This window comes from Antedon mediterranea, chromosome 7 (genome assembly GCF_964355755.1).
Source record: "Antedon mediterranea chromosome 7, ecAntMedi1.1, whole genome shotgun sequence".
Taxonomy (NCBI): Eukaryota; Metazoa; Echinodermata; class Crinoidea; order Comatulida; family Antedonidae; genus Antedon; species Antedon mediterranea.
In genome coordinates, this window is record NC_092676.1 from 528,110 (window position 1) to 550,533 (window position 22,424).

At 33.6% G+C, this 22,424-nt stretch overlaps 3 protein-coding genes across 8 annotated transcripts in view; all 3 read left to right on the forward strand.

Moving 5' to 3' along the window:
* The window catches only part of LOC140055071 (catenin delta-2-like), a 60,717-nt gene extending 52,515 nt beyond the window's left edge, over positions 1-8,202 (forward strand). For 4 of the 6 annotated variants that reach the window (XM_072100261.1, XM_072100263.1, XM_072100262.1 and 1 more), the window contains 5 exons: positions 259-527; positions 936-1,031; positions 2,005-2,073; positions 4,211-4,332; positions 4,611-8,202. In XM_072100261.1, coding sequence (XP_071956362.1) covers positions 259-527; positions 936-1,031; positions 2,005-2,073; positions 4,211-4,332; positions 4,611-4,781 — 727 coding nt within the window. In that variant the 3' untranslated portion in view covers positions 4,782-8,202. The remainder of the gene's footprint in view (positions 1-258; positions 528-935; positions 1,032-2,004; positions 2,074-4,210; positions 4,333-4,610) is intronic. The other 2 variants (XM_072100265.1, XM_072100266.1) reach the window with 2 other exon arrangements.
* Positions 8,203-8,527: 325 nt separating this feature from the next.
* LOC140055618 (integrator complex subunit 11-like) lies at positions 8,528-16,189 on the forward strand. Its single transcript, XM_072100955.1, has 20 exons — positions 8,528-8,680; positions 9,027-9,038; positions 9,271-9,356; positions 9,579-9,652; positions 9,870-9,981; positions 10,254-10,313; positions 10,449-10,505; positions 10,929-11,027; positions 11,419-11,453; positions 11,695-11,775; positions 12,037-12,159; positions 12,269-12,323; positions 12,408-12,503; positions 12,675-12,887; positions 13,276-13,438; positions 13,800-13,910; positions 14,246-14,316; positions 14,442-14,569; positions 14,848-14,917; positions 15,103-16,189. The coding sequence occupies exons 1-20, from the start codon at positions 8,653-8,655 to the stop codon at positions 15,244-15,246; spliced, it is 1,818 nt and encodes a 605-aa protein (XP_071957056.1). The 5' UTR covers positions 8,528-8,652; the 3' UTR covers positions 15,247-16,189.
* Positions 16,190-16,503: 314 nt separating this feature from the next.
* LOC140055620 (uncharacterized) lies at positions 16,504-22,334 on the forward strand. Its single transcript, XM_072100958.1, has 7 exons — positions 16,504-16,694; positions 17,456-17,625; positions 18,560-18,698; positions 19,256-19,395; positions 19,613-20,159; positions 20,728-20,816; positions 21,263-22,334. Exons 1-7 carry the CDS (start codon positions 16,641-16,643, stop codon positions 21,558-21,560), a joined length of 1,437 nt encoding a protein of 478 aa, XP_071957059.1. The 5' UTR covers positions 16,504-16,640; the 3' UTR covers positions 21,561-22,334.
* Positions 22,335-22,424: the final 90 nt, after the last annotated feature.

Sequence of the window (22,424 nt, forward strand, 5' to 3'; positions counted from 1 at the left end):
TCCCTCTTCAGACTTTTATTCAATAATATTTTTTATTAATACATATTTGAAATTTAATGCTTACATTACACAACACAATTGTTTCAAATTTTTGTTATATGCAATTATTTGTTGTCATTCACACGCAATTCAGCAAGTTTTTATCTGAATTTTTTAATGAATATACCGAGATATAATTATGTGTGCTTGGTTGGTTTATGTTGCTAAATCAATCAATTCTAAATTCAACTTTCTAAAAAAAATCGCTTTTGTCTGTAGGTCATTACGAGATGCAAACGGTATTGAGCGGTTAGTAACGATTTCAAAATCCAAACAATATCCAGCTAACGTAGTGAAAGCTGCGAACCAGGTGCTGTTTACCATGTGGGGCTTCCGTGACTTGAGGGCGCTGTACAAGAAGGATGGATGGGAAGAGACGGTGTTCAATCCTATGGGATTAAAGACTGGAACGTTACCGAGGTCAGCCACAAGTCCTAAGAGCCAAGCAGCAAGGCAGGCTTCTGCTCCTATAGGAGCAGCACCTACAGGTTAGTTACATGTCAGGCCTACAACCATTTCTGTTGGGGTCTTATAATTACTGTCTGGAAACCTAACCCTAACCCTAACACCTTAAAGTATTTTTGGAGTATGCATTATTCTGAATTAACTGTCATCTTCTTTAAGACATTCAGCAGTCACTGACTTGCTGTTTAGACTATGAATGATACACAAACCATTATTAATTATTAAGGACTCTACTTTTGGAGCAAAAAGTGAATCTCTGGAATGTTCTATGGCTATCATGAATCACTTCTGTTTAAATGTATTATTTCAACAAAGAAACAATCTAAACTGCTCAGCTATAAAGCTGCTTAGTAATAATGTGAAGATATCTATTCTACGAAATCAATCAATCTTCAATCAATCAATCTATCAATCTATTTATTTTCACCTAGCCACAAGCAATCCTAACTACAGTGACTCAACACTTGCGTCTCAATACAGCGGCAAAGATGATGGGTCAGCGGGTCAGTACAAAGAAAGACCCAAAGGTATGCACTCAGTCTAATACATTTATCTTCTTTTACATTTATCATGTTTCAATCTTGTACACTACGATTGTATTCATTTCTTAGGAGTGGTTTCAGTAATTTGATTTTAACACAAATTATATGAATTAATGTAAAAACATTTTGTTAGGAAATCATATATTATGTGTGGTTTTTATTTAAACCAAAACTGCAACGTTGATTGTTGTACATTTGCACAATTTCACCCACAAATTGCTTTTTCTAAATATTACTCACCACACTGTTTGCTACAATGTCATTTTTTTGGTTGCAGTTATAATATTATTTTCAATACTATTACTTTGTTTATAATCACTATGATAAAATATAGTAGTTTTTGTCGTGGAATGAAAGTTTATTTTTGTCTAACATTGGCATGTGGCGCATGATTCATTGACATTTGTTAAATTTGATTGTAAATGTTGTAAATAGTTTTAATGACACATATTATTTAAATTATTTAAACATAACATGAATGAATTAACTTATTAATTAACTCATTGACAAAACATTTTATAATTTGCCATTTCAATATTGAAATCAAAATGTATTTTAATAATCTATATTATATTCAATTAATCTATTATATAAAACGCTGTATAACACCATCAAATTAGTTTGCCCATATATGGTAGTGATATGTCCAAATATGGTAATGATATGACATCATCATGTCCATATACGGATACAACACAGTTTGATAGCGTAGACAGATCTTTTATATTATATATTGTCCCTAGTTCATTTCACTGGAGAATGTCCCCATAATAAGGGCATCCCAAAGGTGGAGTATACAATATTTTATACACTAATAATAGATAACTTGTATACTAAGTGGATGTTGGTAATATACTGTATGGCTTTCACATTCAACTACTCACTCTATCCATATCTGTACCTTTTCTTTGTTCTCATTGTATCTGTTTTCACTGTGGGTGTTCATGTGTGTTGTTAGCAGCCAGTGAGATGATGTATGACCCGGCTTATGCATCTGCTGAAGAAGTACAAAACTACAGAACAAAGGGTAACATATCAGTGCAGTTTCATTATTTTACATTCCCTCTATTTTACCTCCTTTTCGTTACATGGTTACAACATTGCATATACAGTAGTACATTGATGGTGTTAGTGTTAAATGGTACAGCTTATATATTTTGGTTATGTCCTTTTTTCATTGAACCATGTTTCATGAGGGTAGCCCATCCAACAAAGCTGATCATAGGTGCCTTCCACAATACAAACATTTCATTGAGTATTTAAAATTCATTTAATTTGAGTATTTAAAATCTTGTAAGCCGTTTGGAATATGTTTTACAACCACTGTGAGCCTTTAAGCCATCCTAGCACAGAGACTCCTGTTGTGAATTGGTAGCTCTTGCTGTGAAGGCTAAATCCTCATTTCCTACAATAAATGTAGTTGGTATCCACCATATTTCAATCATTGTGGAGAGAGTAACTTTCCCTGAACTTGGAACACCCTTAGTGGTGAAAGTACACTAACACTAAAGCTCTGTCTACACTATTAAACTTTATGTAACAAAAAAGTGTGATGTACCCAAATATGGTAGTGATAGGCTTAAATATGATAGTGCTATGACATCATCATGTCCATATATGAGCACATCACATTTTTTTGTCACATAAAGTTTGATAGAGTAGACAGAGCTTAATATTCTCTGTACAATGTTGTACACCATTACCTAAGGCCATCATGTACTTGCTATGTTGACATAGACATGAACTGAATCATTCTCTCTGAATTCTTTCATTCAATTTAAATCACTCTGGTTGATGCAACTCTTGCTTGCATTCTTTATATTGTTACATACTGCATTTAATTGGTTGAAGACCTTTTTGACGTGAAATACTAGTAACTTTAACAATTGGTATAATAATATCTGTACACATAAATGAACCAATATTCATTTTATTCTGCATGTATATTTGTATATACACAGTATGGAAGCACTATGTATGTTTGTAAAATTGTAATTGAACTTTGCTGCATGCACTCTGATCACTATTAATGTGTATATATATAATATAGCTAGAAATGTAATATTTAGTATTATTATTATTATTATTTATATTTAAAAAGTTGTATGCTAAAAGAATTAGAAACCTAACAATAGTACATTATTACGTTACACTAATGTAACGCATGCACTATATAGTATGCCACAATAAACAATGTAACGCATGCACTATATAGTATGCCACAATAAACAATGTAACGCATGCACTATATAGTATGCCACAATAAACAATGTAACGCATGCACTATATAGTATGCCACAATAAACAATGTAACGCATGCACTATATAGTATGCCACAATAAACAATGTAACGCATGCACTATATAGTATGCCACAATAAACAATGTAACGCATGCACTATATAGTATGCCACAATAAACAATGTAACGCATGCACTATATAGTATGCCACAATAAACAATGTAACGCATGCACTATATAGTATGCCACAATAAACAATGTAACGCATGCACTATATAGTATGCCACAATAAACAATGTAACGCATGCACTATATAGTATGCCACAATAAACAATGTAACGCATGCACTATATAGTATGCCACAATAAACAATGTAACGCATGCACTATATAGTATGCCACAATAAACAATGTAACGCATGCACTATATAGTATGCCACAATAAACAATGTAACGCATGCACTATATAGTATGCCACAATAAACAATGTAACGCATGCACTATATAGTATGCCACAATAAACAATGTAACGCATGCACTATATAGTATGCCACAATAAACAATGTAACGCATGCACTATATAGTATGCCACAATAAACAATGTAACGCATGCACTATATAGTATGCCACAATAAACAATGTAACGCATGCACTATATAGTATGCCACAATAAACAATGTAACGCATGCACTATATAGTATGCCACAATAAACAATGTAACGCATGCACTATATAGTATGCCACAATAAACAATGTAACGCATGCACTATATAGTATGCCACAATAAACACATTTTGGTTTGTTATTCTTTGCCAAGCAATAAATACACACTTTTGTTTTACTAAGAACAAAAAGAAATAGAAGTATATCTAAATATATGCTGCTTTAAATATTGCATTTTTGTTTTAAATTGCTAATTTTGTAGAGCACCACCGGTACCCATCTGGAGATGAGCATATAGGTATGCAAGACTTTACCTATTCAAGTGTAGATAACAACTCATTCAAACCACCAGCTGGCTCTGTGCCAATGTATGGTATGGCAAGGGTAAGTGCTAGCTTTATAGCTAAAAAGGCTTTAGTTTAAATCATGTAAAATGTTTATTATTTACACAGCGTATTTTATGATACTAAATGTTGTTAATTTCACTTGTTTTGTATACTAGATTGTTAAAATTGATTTTTGTAGTATTTTTTTCTTAGCAGCAAATAAAAATTACTGAATAATAAATATGTGGTTGGCACATTAATTACCATAAAATATATTATACATATATCTATGACACAACAAATGTGATTTGGTAAATGTGATTTTTGTTGTTGTAGGAAAATGATGGACCCACATCACCAAGCCGAGAACCAGTTTATGCAAAGGTTGATAAAGAAAAGAAAAATAGCTACCGACAAAGTTTAACTGAAAACGAAGATGGCACGCCAGTCACTAGCATACAGCTCAATGGACCTGGCGACGACCCTAACATTGATTCATGGGTTTAAACATTGGAAATATGAACGCATAAAATGTACAATGAATGATTCTTAAAATGATTTATTAGGGCAGCTGGTTTTGTATGAATGTGCTTGGAAACACTGCAGGATCTTTTCATGGATAATTTGATGGATTACTGGAAAATACATTATGATTATATAAAGATGGAACCTCTAATTATTGCTAATTTATAAATTGAAATTTTATCAAATTATCAATGATGAAATATGGAAAAAATGATGAAATGGGCCCATAGCTGCAGGTTGAAGTTAAGTGAAGCTATATATAATGATGGCAAAGAATTGTGAATGGATGGAATAACAAGGCATTGTGAATAAATAGGAATAATGAATCATTGTGAATGTATATGAATAACGAATCACTGTGAATATAGAGGAAGGAATAAAGAATCATTGTGAATGTAGAAGAAGGAATAATGAATCATTGTGAATGTAGAAGAAGGAATAACGAAGCATTGTGAATCTAATTAATCTTCACAAGAGGACTTAATAAACTATGATTGCATTTAAAGATTATTAATGAAATAGCTGGTGATTTGTATTCATGATTACTTTGAAATATGGTAGCTGTTACCCAATGGCATTGATTTACACAAACAATTACAAATGTGTCGGATCGTTGATTGGTACAAAGTGGTCATTCGTAGACCAATTTAGAATGTGTGAATTGTGAACAAGTGGAAGAATAGTTTAGAATATTGCAATTAAAAGACATTTACTGATTAAGAACTCATGAGAAAATAATTAGTTTTAATGCTTTGATTCTACTGATTCAACCTGGAATGAACCGGTTTAAACCATATTCTTGTCAAGCTGAACTGGTTTAAATCATATTCTTTACAAACTGGAATGAACCGGTTTAAACCATATTCTTTACCAACTGGAATGTACTGGTTTAAACCATATTCTTAACTAACTGGAATGAACCAATTTAAACCATATTCTTGGCAAGCCAGTAGTCTGTATTTACAGTCTGAATGGGCATGTGACGTAGAGTAGTGAAACCAGTTTTAACTGGAACAATTTTGTTTTATATTGAGCAGACAAGATGTATTTTAATCTTTGTTAAACATTTTAAACTAATAATAAATGATGTAGTCTCTGACCCATGTACAGTACATAGATTTTACCACTTGTAAAATAAATTATGTTTGCTTGTATAACGTATAATATTAATTAGCAGGTGATTTTATTAAGCAATATATTTCACTCCCTCCCTAATGTGCCTTTAATTTACAGTGAAATTGTCTTGCTAAATTTAATTGTAGATAAAAACATCAAAATATATTTAAAGGTAATCCCTGGACACAATTATATAAATGCGCTTGTACACTAAAGAAACATGTGAAGGGAATATAGCATAATGGTAAAAACGAGAATGGTGATGGTTGTCAAATGGTAAATACGGCAGACATTTTGAAACGGTCTGAAAATTTAAAATGGTTGACATTTTGAATTTATATTTCATGTTTGTCTGTATAGGAATGCAGTAATGTAGTGAACAAAATATGGATGTTAATGTTATGAATGTTGAATGTTTTGACTTGATGAGCACATTCAATACCTACTAGCACATTTAGCTGCACCAATCACTTAATGTTATCACCATTTTATAGTTGTTATTGTATCAAAAACAAATTTAGTTTAAATAGAAACTATTAAGGCATTCCAAGTTGTTGTACTTACTCAGTCATGTTTGTTTGTAAAGATCACGTACACAAAGTTAACATTGTTTAATAAGCTCAATTAGTCATTTCCATTTATAAAGATGACATTCAATAGTTTACGTACAAATGACTCTGGTGTAATTCATCCTGGTTCAAGAAGAGTTGATGTAAAGTATCTACAAAGGTTTTATTGTGAACAAATGAATATAGGGATTACTGTACAGTGTACATGTGATAACTAAATGACACTGTAATTGCATTATGCATTCCAATCATTTCCCCCATTTATGATCACTCCAATTCTATTTATTTTCCAAAATGATGTTTAAATATTCCAGGTTATTCCAAGTGAATATTGAGATATTCAAAATAGATGTCCATTACATGTAAATCATTATCAGACATGTATCAGCCATGCATCCTCATTTGTATTCCAGATGGATGTAAACATATTCCAGGTGGTCCCCTAAAATTATTCCAGGTGAATGTGCCATCACCTGTGGCAGGCAGATAACTGGTGGAGAATCAGACATACAATTGATAGATCAAATATGTGTATTCCAATGAGAACAAGTAAATTATTCTACTATTTATACATTGATTAAGAAGTACAGTAGTCAATTAGTTTAAATGAAATTGTATTCATTTGTGGTTTGAGGACAATTGTGAAATAATGATTCATGTTCAAAATGTTATAATGTGATTTAATACATTATTCTACCACATACACATATTTACTTTTTCTATTTTTTTGTACATTTTATGATTTTATTCTGAGTATGCAAGCTGTATCTTCATTTGGTTTTTTTAAATTTTGCATTTGTGATTCACTTTGTAAATAATATGAAGATTTTATTGATATTTTTAACGTGTCTATTTTTGCTGTTAATGTTATTTTTAGATGTTTTTTTAAAACACTATTATCAAGTTTTGTTGCATGGTAGTTCAATTTATTTTTGATTAAATTGTACAGTTGCTTTTTATTTTATTGTTAGAAAAATTGTTTTTACCATGAAATTTGTGGCTTATTTAGTTTTATCCTTAAAATGCAATAATGAAGTAAAACAAAGATTATTTTAATTAAGCCAACCCTTGTAGAATAATACCATGCATTTACCTAGCATGTGTGTATGACGCCCTCATATATTTTAGTAATGAAAATGTTCCATTTTGAATCCGGTAACAAATTATTATTCACTGAGTTTTATATCCATTGAATAACATATACTTAGAGCATTAATGTTATACCAATGATATTTGATTATAACAACATTAATGTTACAGAAAAGTTGACAATATACCAATAATAATGTTACATTGTTTGATATGTTGTTTAAATGACATGGAACATTAATGTTAATATGTTATTTTAATATTCCGACAATAATTCTGTTTTTAATGATGTAGAAATGTTTTTCTGCCCATGACATACCAAATTAAATAAAAGATTGTAGATATTAAGTGCATTCCATAAATAATCAAAAACCATCAATAATTGTAATTAAGAATAACTACATTCTTTAAGTTAACATTTTCTAATTTCATAGTAAACATTAATGTGATTCAGTGTCATTGATGTATTAAATGTATTGACAACATTGTAACCGTAGATGCTTTTAATGTTGCTATTCTATCCATACTTGTTGTTGGGTATTTGGTATCTTAATAACAACCTTAGTTCTTGCAATGACATTTCTTTCAGAAGACATTTTAAACCTTGCTAATAAAATAACTGGCAGGAATTCTTGTATTTTGTTTCTTTATTTGTGAGTTATAAATAGTTGTGATGTCATCATTATGTTTTAACAAGTTTATCGACTTCGTTTGGTGGGTGACTTCTTTTATTTACTTGTAGTCCTACTATCCTCTTAGCAGTTGTAAAATAAATGATCGAAACGAGAAAAGAGTAAATTCTACCTGTCTGTATCAATTATTTAGCAATAAGTGCGAATAGTTTTATTAGGATTAGTTTATACGGCAGTCTTGCGAACAACAGTTTTAGATTAATTTACACGACTGTCGTGTGAATAACGTATACATTTTTTTTCTATATAGAGGTCGTGATCAAAAATGGTTCCCGTCACGACCTCCTCGTCCACTCGATCGAAAAACAATGTGGACGATCCGCGAGTTCTGAAACAATTTCTTTCTTAATTAAACTGCAATTAAATAGTTAATACATATACAACATTATGTCTGACATTCGAGTAATTCCACTAGGTAAGTTAAGCTGATTTTATATGGAAAATAAAGCTTAATTATCGTAGTTATTTGTAGCTAGGCCTAGACTTAGGCCTTCTCATTAGACACATTGAACAACCACCCAGTAAAATAATGAGCAGTTTAAAACATCTGATCAATGAGTAGTCGTTTCGGCCCCCAACCAGAAAAGCCCAGGCCAGGAGACGAGTTTCAAATGGTCCAAACCGAATCATCTGTATGACACACAGAAAGTAATATTGATTATTAATTACATTTGTGTTATTTTTTAACGTGTTGATAATGATCATGATTAATTAATAATAAAAATAACAATTTTGAAATTTTTTTTATATTTTAAATTTAGGTGCAGGCCAAGGTATGTTATTTTTATGTTTATAAATATTAACCAAATTTATAATTATACATTTTATACTATATTCATGAAAAATGTAATTATGCAATACCACATATACAAACAATTTTGCTCAAGCAAACTCAACTACCCATTCCTCTTTTGTGTCTAAAGCAATATATGTAAATCGTTAACAAAAAGTGTCTGTCCTGGTGACAGAACTACATTTAAATAAAAATTTATTTTAATACTATAGATGTTGGTAGAAGCTGTATCCTTGTAACAATTGGAGGAAAGAATGTAATGTTGGATTGTGGGATGCATATGGGGTACAATGATGATGTAAGTTTTCAAAGGTGTAATATTATAAATGTATTTTTTATTCATATTTAAATTCTGGTACTTAAAAAAAAATATAAATACAGAAACTGAAATTTATATTCATGTACAACTAGACCTATACTAATATACATCAGTAACTGTAAGTAATAGTAATATGTATAGTGAACACAAGGTTGCTATATAATTCTGTATTTAATTATGGAATTTTGTTTTTTGATACAGAGACGTTTTCCTGATTTTACATACATCACAAAATCTGGGAAATTAACAGATCATTTGGACTGTGTTATTATAAGGTAACTTTTATTATTAACCAATTATTAAAATATGTGGAATAAGTACAGTAGGAGGGAATCCATGTTTGGATAAAGGGACTGGTGGTCTGAAACAGATTCCAAGAACCCCAAAATATGCCTCTTGTAAGTCAATACAATAGTTTCACAACTTAAACATAGGAGTTACATTAGTTTTGTTTTAAAATAAGTTGAAACATTTTGTTGGTAATTGTTGTAGTCACTTTCATCTTGATCATTGTGGATCTCTGCCGTACATGAGTGAGATGGTTGGCTATGATGGTCCTATCTACATGACATCACCCACTAAAGCTATTTGTCCTATTTTATTGGTAAGTGAAACTACAATACAATTTATACAGATTTTAATTCAACTGGGGAAATCACTGAGCCCATCATGATGTATTGTAAAAAGGGATTGTAGCCTCCTGTGGCAAGTGTACTTGGTGTAGGTCTGGGCTATTTCAAACTGTAGATAGTCCACACCAACTGAGCCCCACTGAGGGGGTTAAGGTGATATTGTAAATATGACATATACGACACCTAGATGGTCGGCCATGCAAGTTGCTAATTTTTAATAACTTATTCATAATACCTATTTAAGGAGGACTATAGGAAGATCTCTGTTGAAAAGAAAGGAGAGACTAACTTCTTCACATCAGGAGTAAGAATAGTTTATTTTGTTTTATCAAAAAATTAAAAACTTTTAAAATGTAAAAACCTACACATTTTGCATGTTTCAATTGTTTTTGGTATAGTATGCAAATTTCAAGTAGAATATATTTTTGTCTTATTTTAGATGATTAAAGATTGTATGAAGAAGGTTATCACAGTCAATTTACATCAGACAATCAAGGTAAAATTTATTGGAATGTTCTATTTTGAGTGTAGCCCTTTTATAAGAGAGTTGGCCTGTGTACTGACTCACATACCTAACCTTTTATTGCATCTTTCTGTTTACACTATCAAACTTTATGTGACAACAACATGTGATATGCCCATATATGGACATGATGATACATACCACTACCATATTTAGGCACTACCATATTCGGGCACATAAAGTTTGATAGTGTAGACAGAGCTCTGGTAAAGTTAGGTTTGCGGTACTTCATGTGTTTCCAAAAGGATCTATGAATCATCTACATAGATATTACATTAGATAAATAAGAATACATTAAAATTGACACACTTTAACTGAGATAGAATATTGTGCTATTAGATTTAAAACAATGTAACAAACTATATAAATGATGATATTCTACAAAATGTTTGGCAGGTTGACGATGAGTTGGAGATTAAAGCTTACTACGCTGGGCATGTGTTAGGAGCTGCTATGATTCAAGTCAAAGTGGGTGATAATTCATTTGTCTATACAGTGAGTACAAAGTGTTAACCTTTTATAGCTTGTGAACTAGATTTTATATTCCATTTACATGGATGGAAATGGAATTGTGAGATAGACCCATGTTTAAACAAATTTCTAATCCACAGGCTTTTTGTCCATTAAAATTTACTGTTGACAATGGTTTTGATAATTTATACATACTGTTAATATAATTCTTACAGAAGATTGATATTTTCTGACTGCTTACCATATTTCTCTGGCTGTTTCACATTTTGATTTAGGTTTTTACTTATTTATTTTAAGATTCCGCTATTGATACCCACAACGTTACATGTTTTCTCCCAGTAATTTTCTTTAAAGATTATACTTCGTGTGTATTATTAGTACTGTAATCCTCAACAACAATTATTTATTTTCTCAGGGAGACTACAACATGACACCAGACAGACATTTAGGGTAATTGTAGTAAATTTCATTATGTAACTTAATTATGTCAAGGATTTGTCTTGGACTCAGTCACCATCACTGATGTGGCTTTTCTATACATTGTGAGACTGTGTATTTGTAAGCCAGTTAATTTACCATCAATATCTCAAATAATGCATTTTTCTTGTTTGCTTTCAATAAATTGAATTAGTTTATCAGCATTTGTAAATAAAGTAAAAATTACAAAAGAAATCTACTTTGTTTTTTAAAGAGCTGCATGGATAGACAAGTGCCGACCTGACCTTTTAATAACAGAATCAACTTATGCAACGACGATCCGAGATTCAAAAAGGTAAAGTGATAACGTTTTTTATAATCTTTACCTTCTTTACTCTATACATGCTTTTTAATTTGTGTACAATGCTATACAGTCAACTCTCCCAATACCAGATTTACATTTTGTTGAGATCCAAAAGGTCCCAAATTATTTTTCACCATTAAACACACATTCAGAATACCAGACTTTCCGGAAAACCAGACATATTAGGCCAGCCCAAAGGTGTCCGGTATTGAGAGAGTTGTCTGTATTAACTATAATATTATTCTGTTGTAGATGTAGGGAAAGGGATTTCCTAAAGAAGGTTCATGATTGCATAGACAAAGGGGGTAAAGTTCTGATTCCTGTATTTGCACTAGGGAGAGCTCAGGAGCTGTGTATCCTCATTGAGACATTCTGGTGAGTTCATTACAAACACCTTCGTCAGCCAATTACTGGCACTCTATTCTCATTACTTAGATGTTTTGTTTTCAAACCTTGATGGTTTTCATGTCATTTTTTTTTTCAGGGAAAGAATGAACCTTAAAGTTCCTGTATATTTTTCAACAGGATTAACAGAAAAGGTAAACATCTAAACAATGAAATTAAGAGAAGATTATTTTAATGTTTGTGGTTTAATTGTCTTGTATTATTATTGTTATCTATAGGCCAATCATTACTACAAGTTATTTATCACATGGACAAACCAGAAGATTAAGAAAACCTTTGTACAAAGAAACATGTTTGAATTCAAGCATATCAAGGTAATATCAAATAGGACAATCTCTGCTTTAATTTTGTCTTATTATAAAGGACATTGCTTTTGTTTAAATCTATCTTATAATGGTAAACTAATAGATTATAGAAAATTCCAATGAAAATCGAGTTTCGATATAGAAACCTAAGTACTAATTGTATTAATGTTTGGGTTACAGCCATTTGATAGGTCATACATCTCGAACCCAGGCCCTATGGTTGTATTTGCCACCCCAGGAATGTTGCATTCTGGTCTCTCATTAACCATCTTCAAACAGTGGGCACCAGAGGAGAAGAACATGGTGATAATGCCAGGCTACTGTGTTGCTGGTACTGTGGGACATAAGATTTTAAATGGACAGAAAAAGATTGAATTGGAGAACCGTCAGATTGTGAGTTACTGTTTAATCATATGATAATTTCTGTTCGAAGTAGCAACTTGAATTTGTTATTTATTTATACTGGGCGACCTCGTAAGTCAAAGACTGGTCTCCCAGAATACCCAGTTATGATCAGTGGCTGTGTGTGTACTAGTACACCGTGGTAACCCCCGTCTTGAAAGATGTACTGGGTTCTTTAAAGTTAACATTAGCTAGATGTGTACACTGGACCTACGGTTTATAGTCCTTATCCGAGAAGACTTGACCACCAGAACCATGGAGTGAGTGAGCCTTGAACCCTTGCCGATGTTATGGCTACGTAAATACGGTTCCACTGTCTTAATCGGCCACTCACTGATATATATTATGATGTGAACTGTCCTGTTTCTATTTTCGTTAGTTGGAGGTGAAGTTATCAGTTCAGTACATGTCATTCAGTGCCCATGCTGATGCCAAAGGTATCATGCAACTGATACAGCAATGTGAACCAAAGCATGTCTTACTTGTTCATGGTGAAGCCAAGAAAATGCAGTTTTTAAAACAGAAAATACAACAACAATTCAGTAAGCAACTTGTAGGACACTTAGTAAAGCTCTCTCTACACTATCAAACTTTATGTGACAAACAAATGTGATGTGCTCATATATGGACAAAAGGATGCCATATCAATACCATATTTGGGCACATCACACTTTTTTTTGTCAAACTAGTTTGATAGTGTAGACAGAGCTTTAGTTTTGAAAATTAGTTATTGTGTGGAAAACTGTGATTCATACAAGATTTGAACCCAAGACACCATGAATCAGTGGTAGTAGTTAACTGTACAAAAATATATTGAGACAATTTGTTTTATTATTTAATAAATAGGTTTATCTTCTGAAAAATAAACAAGAGAAATAAATTGTTTTGTATGTTGTTTAACAGGTATAGGATGTTTTATGCCAGCTAACGGAGAGACTGCATTGATTCCAACCAAGTGTAACATTAAAGCTGACATTTCATTAGGATTATTAAAGAGGAGTGCAACTGTAAGTGGTAAGTTGAATGAACCATTTAGGAGGTCTGATGGTGTTCTACTAAGCTGACATTTCATTAGGATTATTAAAGAGGAGTGCAACTGTAAGTGGTAAGTTGAATGAACCATTTAGGAGGTCTGATGGTGTTCTACTAAGCTGACATTTCATTAGGATTATTAAAGAGGAGTGCAACTGTAAGTGGTAAGTTGAATGAACCATTTAGGAGGTCTGATGGTATTCTACTTACTATTCTATGAATGGAGTCAAAATCACTGAGTGCAGAGGTATATTGAGTACGAAATAATGGATAATGTAGATATTTTGTTTTGATAATTGATGTGTTTATTTTTCTAGGCTATCAGTCGCAACCATTGGATAGCAAGAAAGTGAAGACAATGCACGGTATACTGATGATGCAGAATGATGTAAGTTATGATTGAAAATGTTCCTGTCTATTTAAAAAAAAAATAAATAAAAGTTACCTCCTAATAGATTGCACTTCAAATACATGTTTGATATTATGTATTACAAATGAGTTTGTTTTTTATAGAAACTTGTTCTTGAAGATGCAGATGTAGTGATGCAACAGCTAGGCATCGAAGAACATGAAATAAGGTTCTCATCTAACATCACAATTCCACCAATGAGTATGGAAACACTACACAAAAGAATTAAAAGGTGAATGATACATAGGTTACACACTGATAAAGAACATGAAATAAGGTTCTCATCTAACATCACAATTCCACCAATGAGTATGGAAACACTACACAAAAGAATTAAAAGGTGAAAGATAGGTTAGATACTAAAGAGTAAGATTTAACATTCTGTTCCAATATCAACAGATATATATATAGATATGTATAATATAACATTGCACACAGCTTCCCCTGTATATCTTTTCATACTGTCCATACTGTATAATACCTATTCATATTTCTGTGTTCTTATTTCAGGAAATTTGCTGGTGAGAATGTGCTGTTAATGGCAGATGGCTCAATTATGATTGGATCTGTATTAATCAAGGTAAGAAAACACCATTCTTGATATACATTGAATTGAATAGCTGTTTTTATGTACAGTAGTTTGGTGAAATAATGTTTTTATATTTTTATATTGCTCTAGCCTCATTTTTGTATAATGACTTTTTTTTCCTACATCATATTATTCTAAAAATTTATAAATAAAGAAAGTGGCATTTTTTTTCTCAGTCTGCTGGGGAACCGACAGATGAGGGAACGGACTTACTGGTGTCATGGTCATACGAAGATGAAGAACTTGGTAGCGCCCTCTACACGGCATTGGAACAAGGAGCAAACACACGCCCTCAATCACAACCATCAACTGCATCATGATCAGTTTACTATAAAATGATGAAATAATCAGCCGTGCTTATGTTTTGTGATGCTTAGATGTTGGTGGTGTACAGGTAGTATCTTGGCAAATTGGGAGAAGGTTAAAAAAAATGTGGAATTAACCAACTCCAACAAGCAATCAATCAATTGTTCTATTTTTATAGTATATATATTCTACAGATAATTGATTGTCTGTCAAACCGATCAGAGCAAGTAAAGTTTGAGTAGTGACACTGGTCAAGTACCCATGCTGACATTTTACTAGACTAGTCCTGTTCATTGGCGAAATAGATTAATTTAGTAGAGTCAAGCAATGATATACATTCAACATTATTTATAATCAGTATAGAAAGATGATGATAATTACCTTTAATAATAATTGATTCTGTATTACACTTTTGTAGGCCTACGTGATTCGTAAACCGTTTAGTTTCCAGTCCATTAGAAAGTGTTTACTATTTGTTTACAAGAACAATCAAATATTTATATTGTGTAGTCATTAACAGGTGGCCTCTCATCAATGCCTGATAGGGTCGTGTAAAACCAGTATACATTCAAGGCTGTAGCGAGAGGTTAAAAACAGACGAGGCAAGGATGCTTATATTTTATATAAAATGTGACGATCTGTGCTGGGGAAATGAAGTGGGTGGTAAAAAGTGAAAATTTCAGATAAGGCAAGCACCTCGTCAGTCTCATGCTGGCTACGGCCCTGACATTCTTCAAATATGTACTAGATTTTTAAACTGAAAACAATTTGGTGCACTGGACCTACGATTTAAAGTCCTTTTTTTACAAAACTTATTACCACTAAAACATTGGAATGACCTGCAAAGCCATGCTGAATGTTGTGGCTATAACTTACAGCACCTCTGTACGTAACATTTTTATTTGTTTTAATTAAAAATGGCATAAATATTTTTGACATAATAGCATCTTATGTTACTTTCACTCTTTTTATTACTTGTGTAACTGTAATAAAAATGTGATAATTATCTACCACTATAATTGGTTTCATTTTGAAAACAGAAGTAGCTATGCCTATTATGTCCAAAGCGTCCAAAGTGATCACCTGTCGCTGTGGATAATTGCACTTCCCTCAATCTCACTTCCCCACAACCCACGTGCTACTATTTTTTTTCTATGACTAACTTTGTGACTCATTTTGAAAGAGTTCATCTATAACAGACCATGAAAGTTTGTTAAAATCTACATAATCGCGCTTGTATCTTGGCAACATATCCTTTCTGGTTTGCACGGGGCATGCGTCAGAGGGTACTGGTATCAGTAAGAGAGAAGTACCATTAATTCATACGCGGGAGGCGCCGACGGGAAGCACACACAGTTCGGGTCAGGCCGCGGGAAGTCTTCACATTATCTTTCACATTATCCACAAGATGTTTTATCCAACATTCAATCAGATCTTCGTCTTAGTATGTTTATTTTCGCAGGTATGTACTCTTTTAATGTTGTTTTATGTCTTTGGATAAGTCTTACCATCAATAGTTTCTTACTGTAATAGAGAACGAATTGGTGTTTGATATTGCAGGCTTAAGATTGAAACATTTTTAGTAGGGAGGTAGGAGTTTAACCCCACTCGTAAGTAAATTAATAATCAAGCGACGTGAACGCGCGCATTGACGCGCAAACTAACCGGTATCACGATACACCATTGGAAATTAGACCCCAATACTTATGTAAATAAACATAATAAATATACTACTAATATAGTAATTTGATATAAAATGTACATATTAATATATCATTATTAACGCAATTATAATTAAGTTTATTGATTGCTTCCCATGACCGTGACGATGTGAGAGGAACATGTTCGATGTATCCCATGTTTAATGTCCTTCATTAGTTGACATTGTTCCGACGATAAGCAACATTTTGAAACTATAAAAAGATCGGAAATGACGTCACATTCATGAATCATAGGAAGCGTTTGGATTTTAATAAATTACCGAACATTAGAAGTACGCCAAATATGTATTTATAAGTTTCAAATAAATTATGTTATTTAATTAAATGGTACCTAATTTAACTGTAAAACATTTATTATTTTATCGGCGTACAACCATATTAAAATTAAGAACTTGACGTCTACTTCCTAAATTGAATCACATGGGGAAAAGCATCATTTCTTATGATGACGTAATTAATATCGAAATATTGTAGTGTAATTTCACGTTTAATTTACATACAGGTGTTTGATGACGTATCAAGTGAGATTGAACTTCAATTCAAACTACACCATTATTCAAATCCCGAAAGCAAAGATTACGATGGGAGTTGTTGTGACCATATTAGGAGTTTCTCTTGTTCCAATGATTGTGATAACAAGTTTGTAATTTGCTTAGATGGCCATATTGGATCGTAAGTAGACAATACGTAACGTCATTATCATTTTCACACGTAACAAGTTCACAATGTAAAAATCAAAATCAAGTTAAAACTTTCTCAATATAAATGTATTAATACGACATCTTTCGAGCCTAGGATGGGTATATGGGAACGTAAGTTCGGCATAACGTCATTCTCATTGTCACAAGTAACAGGTTCAAAATGTAGTCTACACAAGCGTGGTTCCCACTAGCGACGCAACACAAGGACGTAACGCAACGCAAGTGAATTGACCAATCACAAGCGATGGCTTATTCGCTTGTGATTGCTAACTGTCAATAACTTCGCTTGTCATTAGTTAAAACGCTTGCGTTGCCTTTGCGTCCTTGCGTTACGTTCTAGTGGGAACCAAGCTTTAGATGGGAACGTACGTAGGCATACGTCATTATCATTACGTAAAATAGGTTCATACTGTGCTTAAATGGTGGTGGTAAATAGACATGACATGGCATTATCATTACAATTACCAAGTTACTCTATGGACATTATTATCAGGGTTATATGTTTAAGAATTCTTATAAATTAATTTAATAATATCGGCATAACGATGAATATTTAACTTTTATTTTTCGTTATTTTACCGGGATGTTGATTTAATCATTTGAATCATCGCGTACTCTAAGTTCAGCCAGGCAACCATGACAATGATGACGCATCTAATTAGTTACATCCTAAATCAGTATTGACAATTACGACGCCACATCAAGTGGGCATATATTGAGGTCGTCGGAGAGGAGGAGATGCGAAATGAAATAATATCGGTACCATCGCTACACCTCTAATGAGTCAGCTGCCACTCAAACCGAAAGGTTGGGTACCATTCGGTAAACAACACCGATAGTAATCAAACTTTTATGTCAGCTTTCATTATTTTACTTAATTTTATTATTTCTATTTTTGTTAATAGGTCAAAGGATTTGAATAAATGTTCGATTGGTCAAATCGACACAGCTCAGATTTATGACGGCAATGATCACTTCTACTTTCCACCTATTCTTCCGTACAGGATCAGCAACCCGATGACGTTTACGCTGACGTCATGGCAGGTACGACATGCCAATTTTATTATTCAAATCAATGATAATACCTCTAAGTATTTTAACGAGTTTTTGTTTTATACCTGTTATGGGAAGGGGATGGGGAGTTGCGCACGCAACCGTCGCACCCACCCCCAAATCGCAAAAGGTCCATATTTTATAGGGTCTTAAAATAAATCTGTACTCAATATTATTATGAAAATTGTCCAAAATACATTAATCTTGCGTACGGCCCTGTCACTTTTACTTGCATTTGGCTCTCTCCATCTAGGTGTATAAATAGGAACTCGGTTAGATCAAGACACAACTTTGCGCTCATGATTACTAGCTGCATTATGGGAGTATGTTTCCATACGTACTGTTTGATCCAAAAAATGACTCGGGTAATAATGTGCAGTGCATTGAGAGCTTACTTATATACGCTATATAAGAATTAACTCTTATTATACAGTACATACGTCACAGTAGGGCAAAACATCCGACCAACAACCTGACGTGTAAAGTTTATATCGATTGTTTCAATTCATTAATGTGTTATTTGTTTATTTATTTGTCACGTGATACAGGGAGGAATGCGACTTAAAGGGGTCGTGTATGACGTAGATTCAACATCTGGACATGATTTAGTGGATAAATATTATGAAAATATTAAAGTCTCATTGGATAATGTATGGCACACTAGAAGGATACAGGGTGCGAGATCTGTGTAAGTATGAAAGATTTTTGCCGGTGGTGGTGGGAAATTTAAGTATCGTACGCTTGAAGGACACGTGTTGTGCGCAAGATCTGCGTCGTGCGCAAGATCTGCGTCGTGCGCATGGCGCGCTAGAGATTTACGGAATTGATCACATAGGCATATGTTATGAAAAGATGTACTGTTGCATGAAACAATATTTTGGTAATTATATTTTGTTTTCTTTCAGAATGGAAATCAAATATCGAGTTGGTTGCAAAGCCCATTACTATGGCAAAAATTGTATAAAGCATTGCGTACCGAGGTCAGATGAACGTGGTCACTACACTTGTAACAAGGTCACCGGTCAAAAGATTTGTGGACAGGGATGGGAAGGGCCAAATTGTGACCATGACTTTAACGAATGTCTTAGTGAACCGTGTTTAAATAATGGTACGTGTGACCACGGCCGTAATCATTACACATGCGTGTGTCCATACGGCTGGGGTGGACATCAATGTAATCTGCTAATGGATCCATGTATTAAATCTCCGTGTACAAACAGCCTATCCTGTCACGCTATCAACGAAGGTGCATCATATAAGTGTACGTGCTTACCGGGCTGGGCTGGTAAGGATTGTGACGTTAAATTACATAGTTGTGCGTCAGCGCCGTGTCAAAACGGAGGACAATGTGCTGAGACTGATAACCACTGGTCGTGTACCTGTATTAATGGCTGGTCTGGGAAGACGTGTGGTGGCGCTGCAATTAGGCTACGAGATCAATTGGATGATGAGGTCAGTCAGTGTAAAATGTTAGATTGCCTGTTTTTTGAGGATTTATTGTTTATTTCAATCATTTCTGTAAGCATTATTAAGTACGGCGGTATTGCTGTGTTACATATGGGCCACCGTACTAATATAATAATAATAATAAGATTTTTATAGCGCACATACCACTCCAGAGTGCTCAAGGCGCATATATATTAAGAGGTTCCCACTTCTGTGTTACATATGGGCCACCGTACTAATATATTATGAGATTTCCACTTCTGTGTTACATATGGGTCACCGTGCTAATATATTAAGAGGTTCCCACTTCTGTGTTACATATGGAACACCGTACTAATACAATAATAGACTTCCACTTCTGTGTTACATAGTGGGTCACCGTACTAATATATCAAGAGGTTCCCACTACTGTGTTACATATGGGACACTGTACTAATAATAGATTTTCTCTTCTGTTTTACATATAGGCCACCGTACTATTATATAAAGAACATACATATTATCACATTATTATCAATAAAAACAAAACAATAATAGTAATGGTTAGACATGGTTACGTATGTTATATTTTCAGAATTCGGCGAGTGGTCATTGGTGGATTTCCTTGTTATTTGTAGGCATGATCTGTGCTATAGCAGGCGTTCTTGGATACGTTTACAAGAGGTAAGGATCTGTACTACGTATAATATGGAGTTCACGCTTGTGTATATATATGTACCGTATATTACTTAGTATATTACAAAACTCCAGAGTTTGATGTTCGTACCTCTCACACCAAAACACCGGTGTGTCCCCGCAACCCCGCTGTTTTAAACTCCGGAGTTGTTTGATTTTACCTTCCGTATCAAAACACCAGGGCGGCAACTCCGGAGCGTCTCCGGAGTTTTGCTTTTGGTGTGAAAGGGGTATTTACATTGCCTTCCACTAGTTCACTAGTGCACACAGTTTAATCGTAGCCCAACCCTCTCAAATTTCAGAAAATATGTCATGACATATGCTTTGTGTTATGTGCAGCACTGTAATTTACCTCCGCCAAGAAGGTATATGTAGTCGATCGCTTGTGTCTGTTTGTTGGCAGGATTACTCATTACTTTATGTTAACATTTTAGACGAAAGCGGCGAACAACGACCGAGGAGGACGAATCGGACCGGGCCACATTTGTGACCGGTACCAGCGAACCTGTAGTCGTGGCATTCCATCGTCGATCCACAGATTCCGATCGCGTATCACAAGGACCCGCTAAGGTCATCGATGACGGCGAGGAACAAACATTTACGGATCTTAGCTACATGGTTACCATGGAAAAACTGAAGAAAATTACGGATGAGGAGGAAGAAGGGGACGAAGAGGGTCTGATTGGGGCTATAGGAGGGGTAGAAGTTAATGATATATATGAGGTTGAATAAGCTGTCTATATTTCAAAATAATATTAACACGTGATATGGACCATAGAATACAAATACATAATAATATTATTACAAATTATAATGTGACAGTTCACATTTGTTTACTCCACTGAAGTCCCCGGATCAGCACAGGTTTGTTGTTCCCTGGGCATGTTACCAATAATATATAAAATCAATATACTTTTTTAGCAACAAGAAGAGGAATGCACGACGCGCTACGTCTCCGTCCGTCTCTCGTCCTGAAATCGACAAGTCACGTGATCCACAGACGAAGCAACAGGTTTGCCTACGTCACTGGGTCTATGGCTGTCCATGTTTCTTGCCCGCTGTGAGTGGATTTTAACGACTTTGAATTAATAAAAGAACCTTCTGGAATATATTTAATGGAGTATAGAAGGTGAAATTAAGTAAAATACACAGCCATAATGGCTCTGGTATAGTAAAGAGCCATATTGGTATAGTAGATAAAGAGCGCCCTCTTTATCGTCACACAATTCTGGTTGTATTTTTGACAATACTGTACGTTACAGCAGGGAGTTTTACAACTCCCTGGTTACAGAGAACAAAGTTTCTTTCTTTATATTTAAGACTCGCCTATCTTGACTCTTTTGTATAAATAATACACAATCGTTGCGACAGACACATGTATGTGGTATTTTGTTGTGTGCGAGTAAACAGCATGTTTTTGATGATGACACAATGATATTATTCATTATCGATTAAGCGCGCCCTCTATATCGTCACACAATTTCGGTTCCGAGTGATAACTAGGATGTTTATAATACTGGTTCCAAATTATTTATATTAATAATAATATTTATAACGGCGCTCAAATGATATCGCTTTGATAGTTTAAGTACAGTC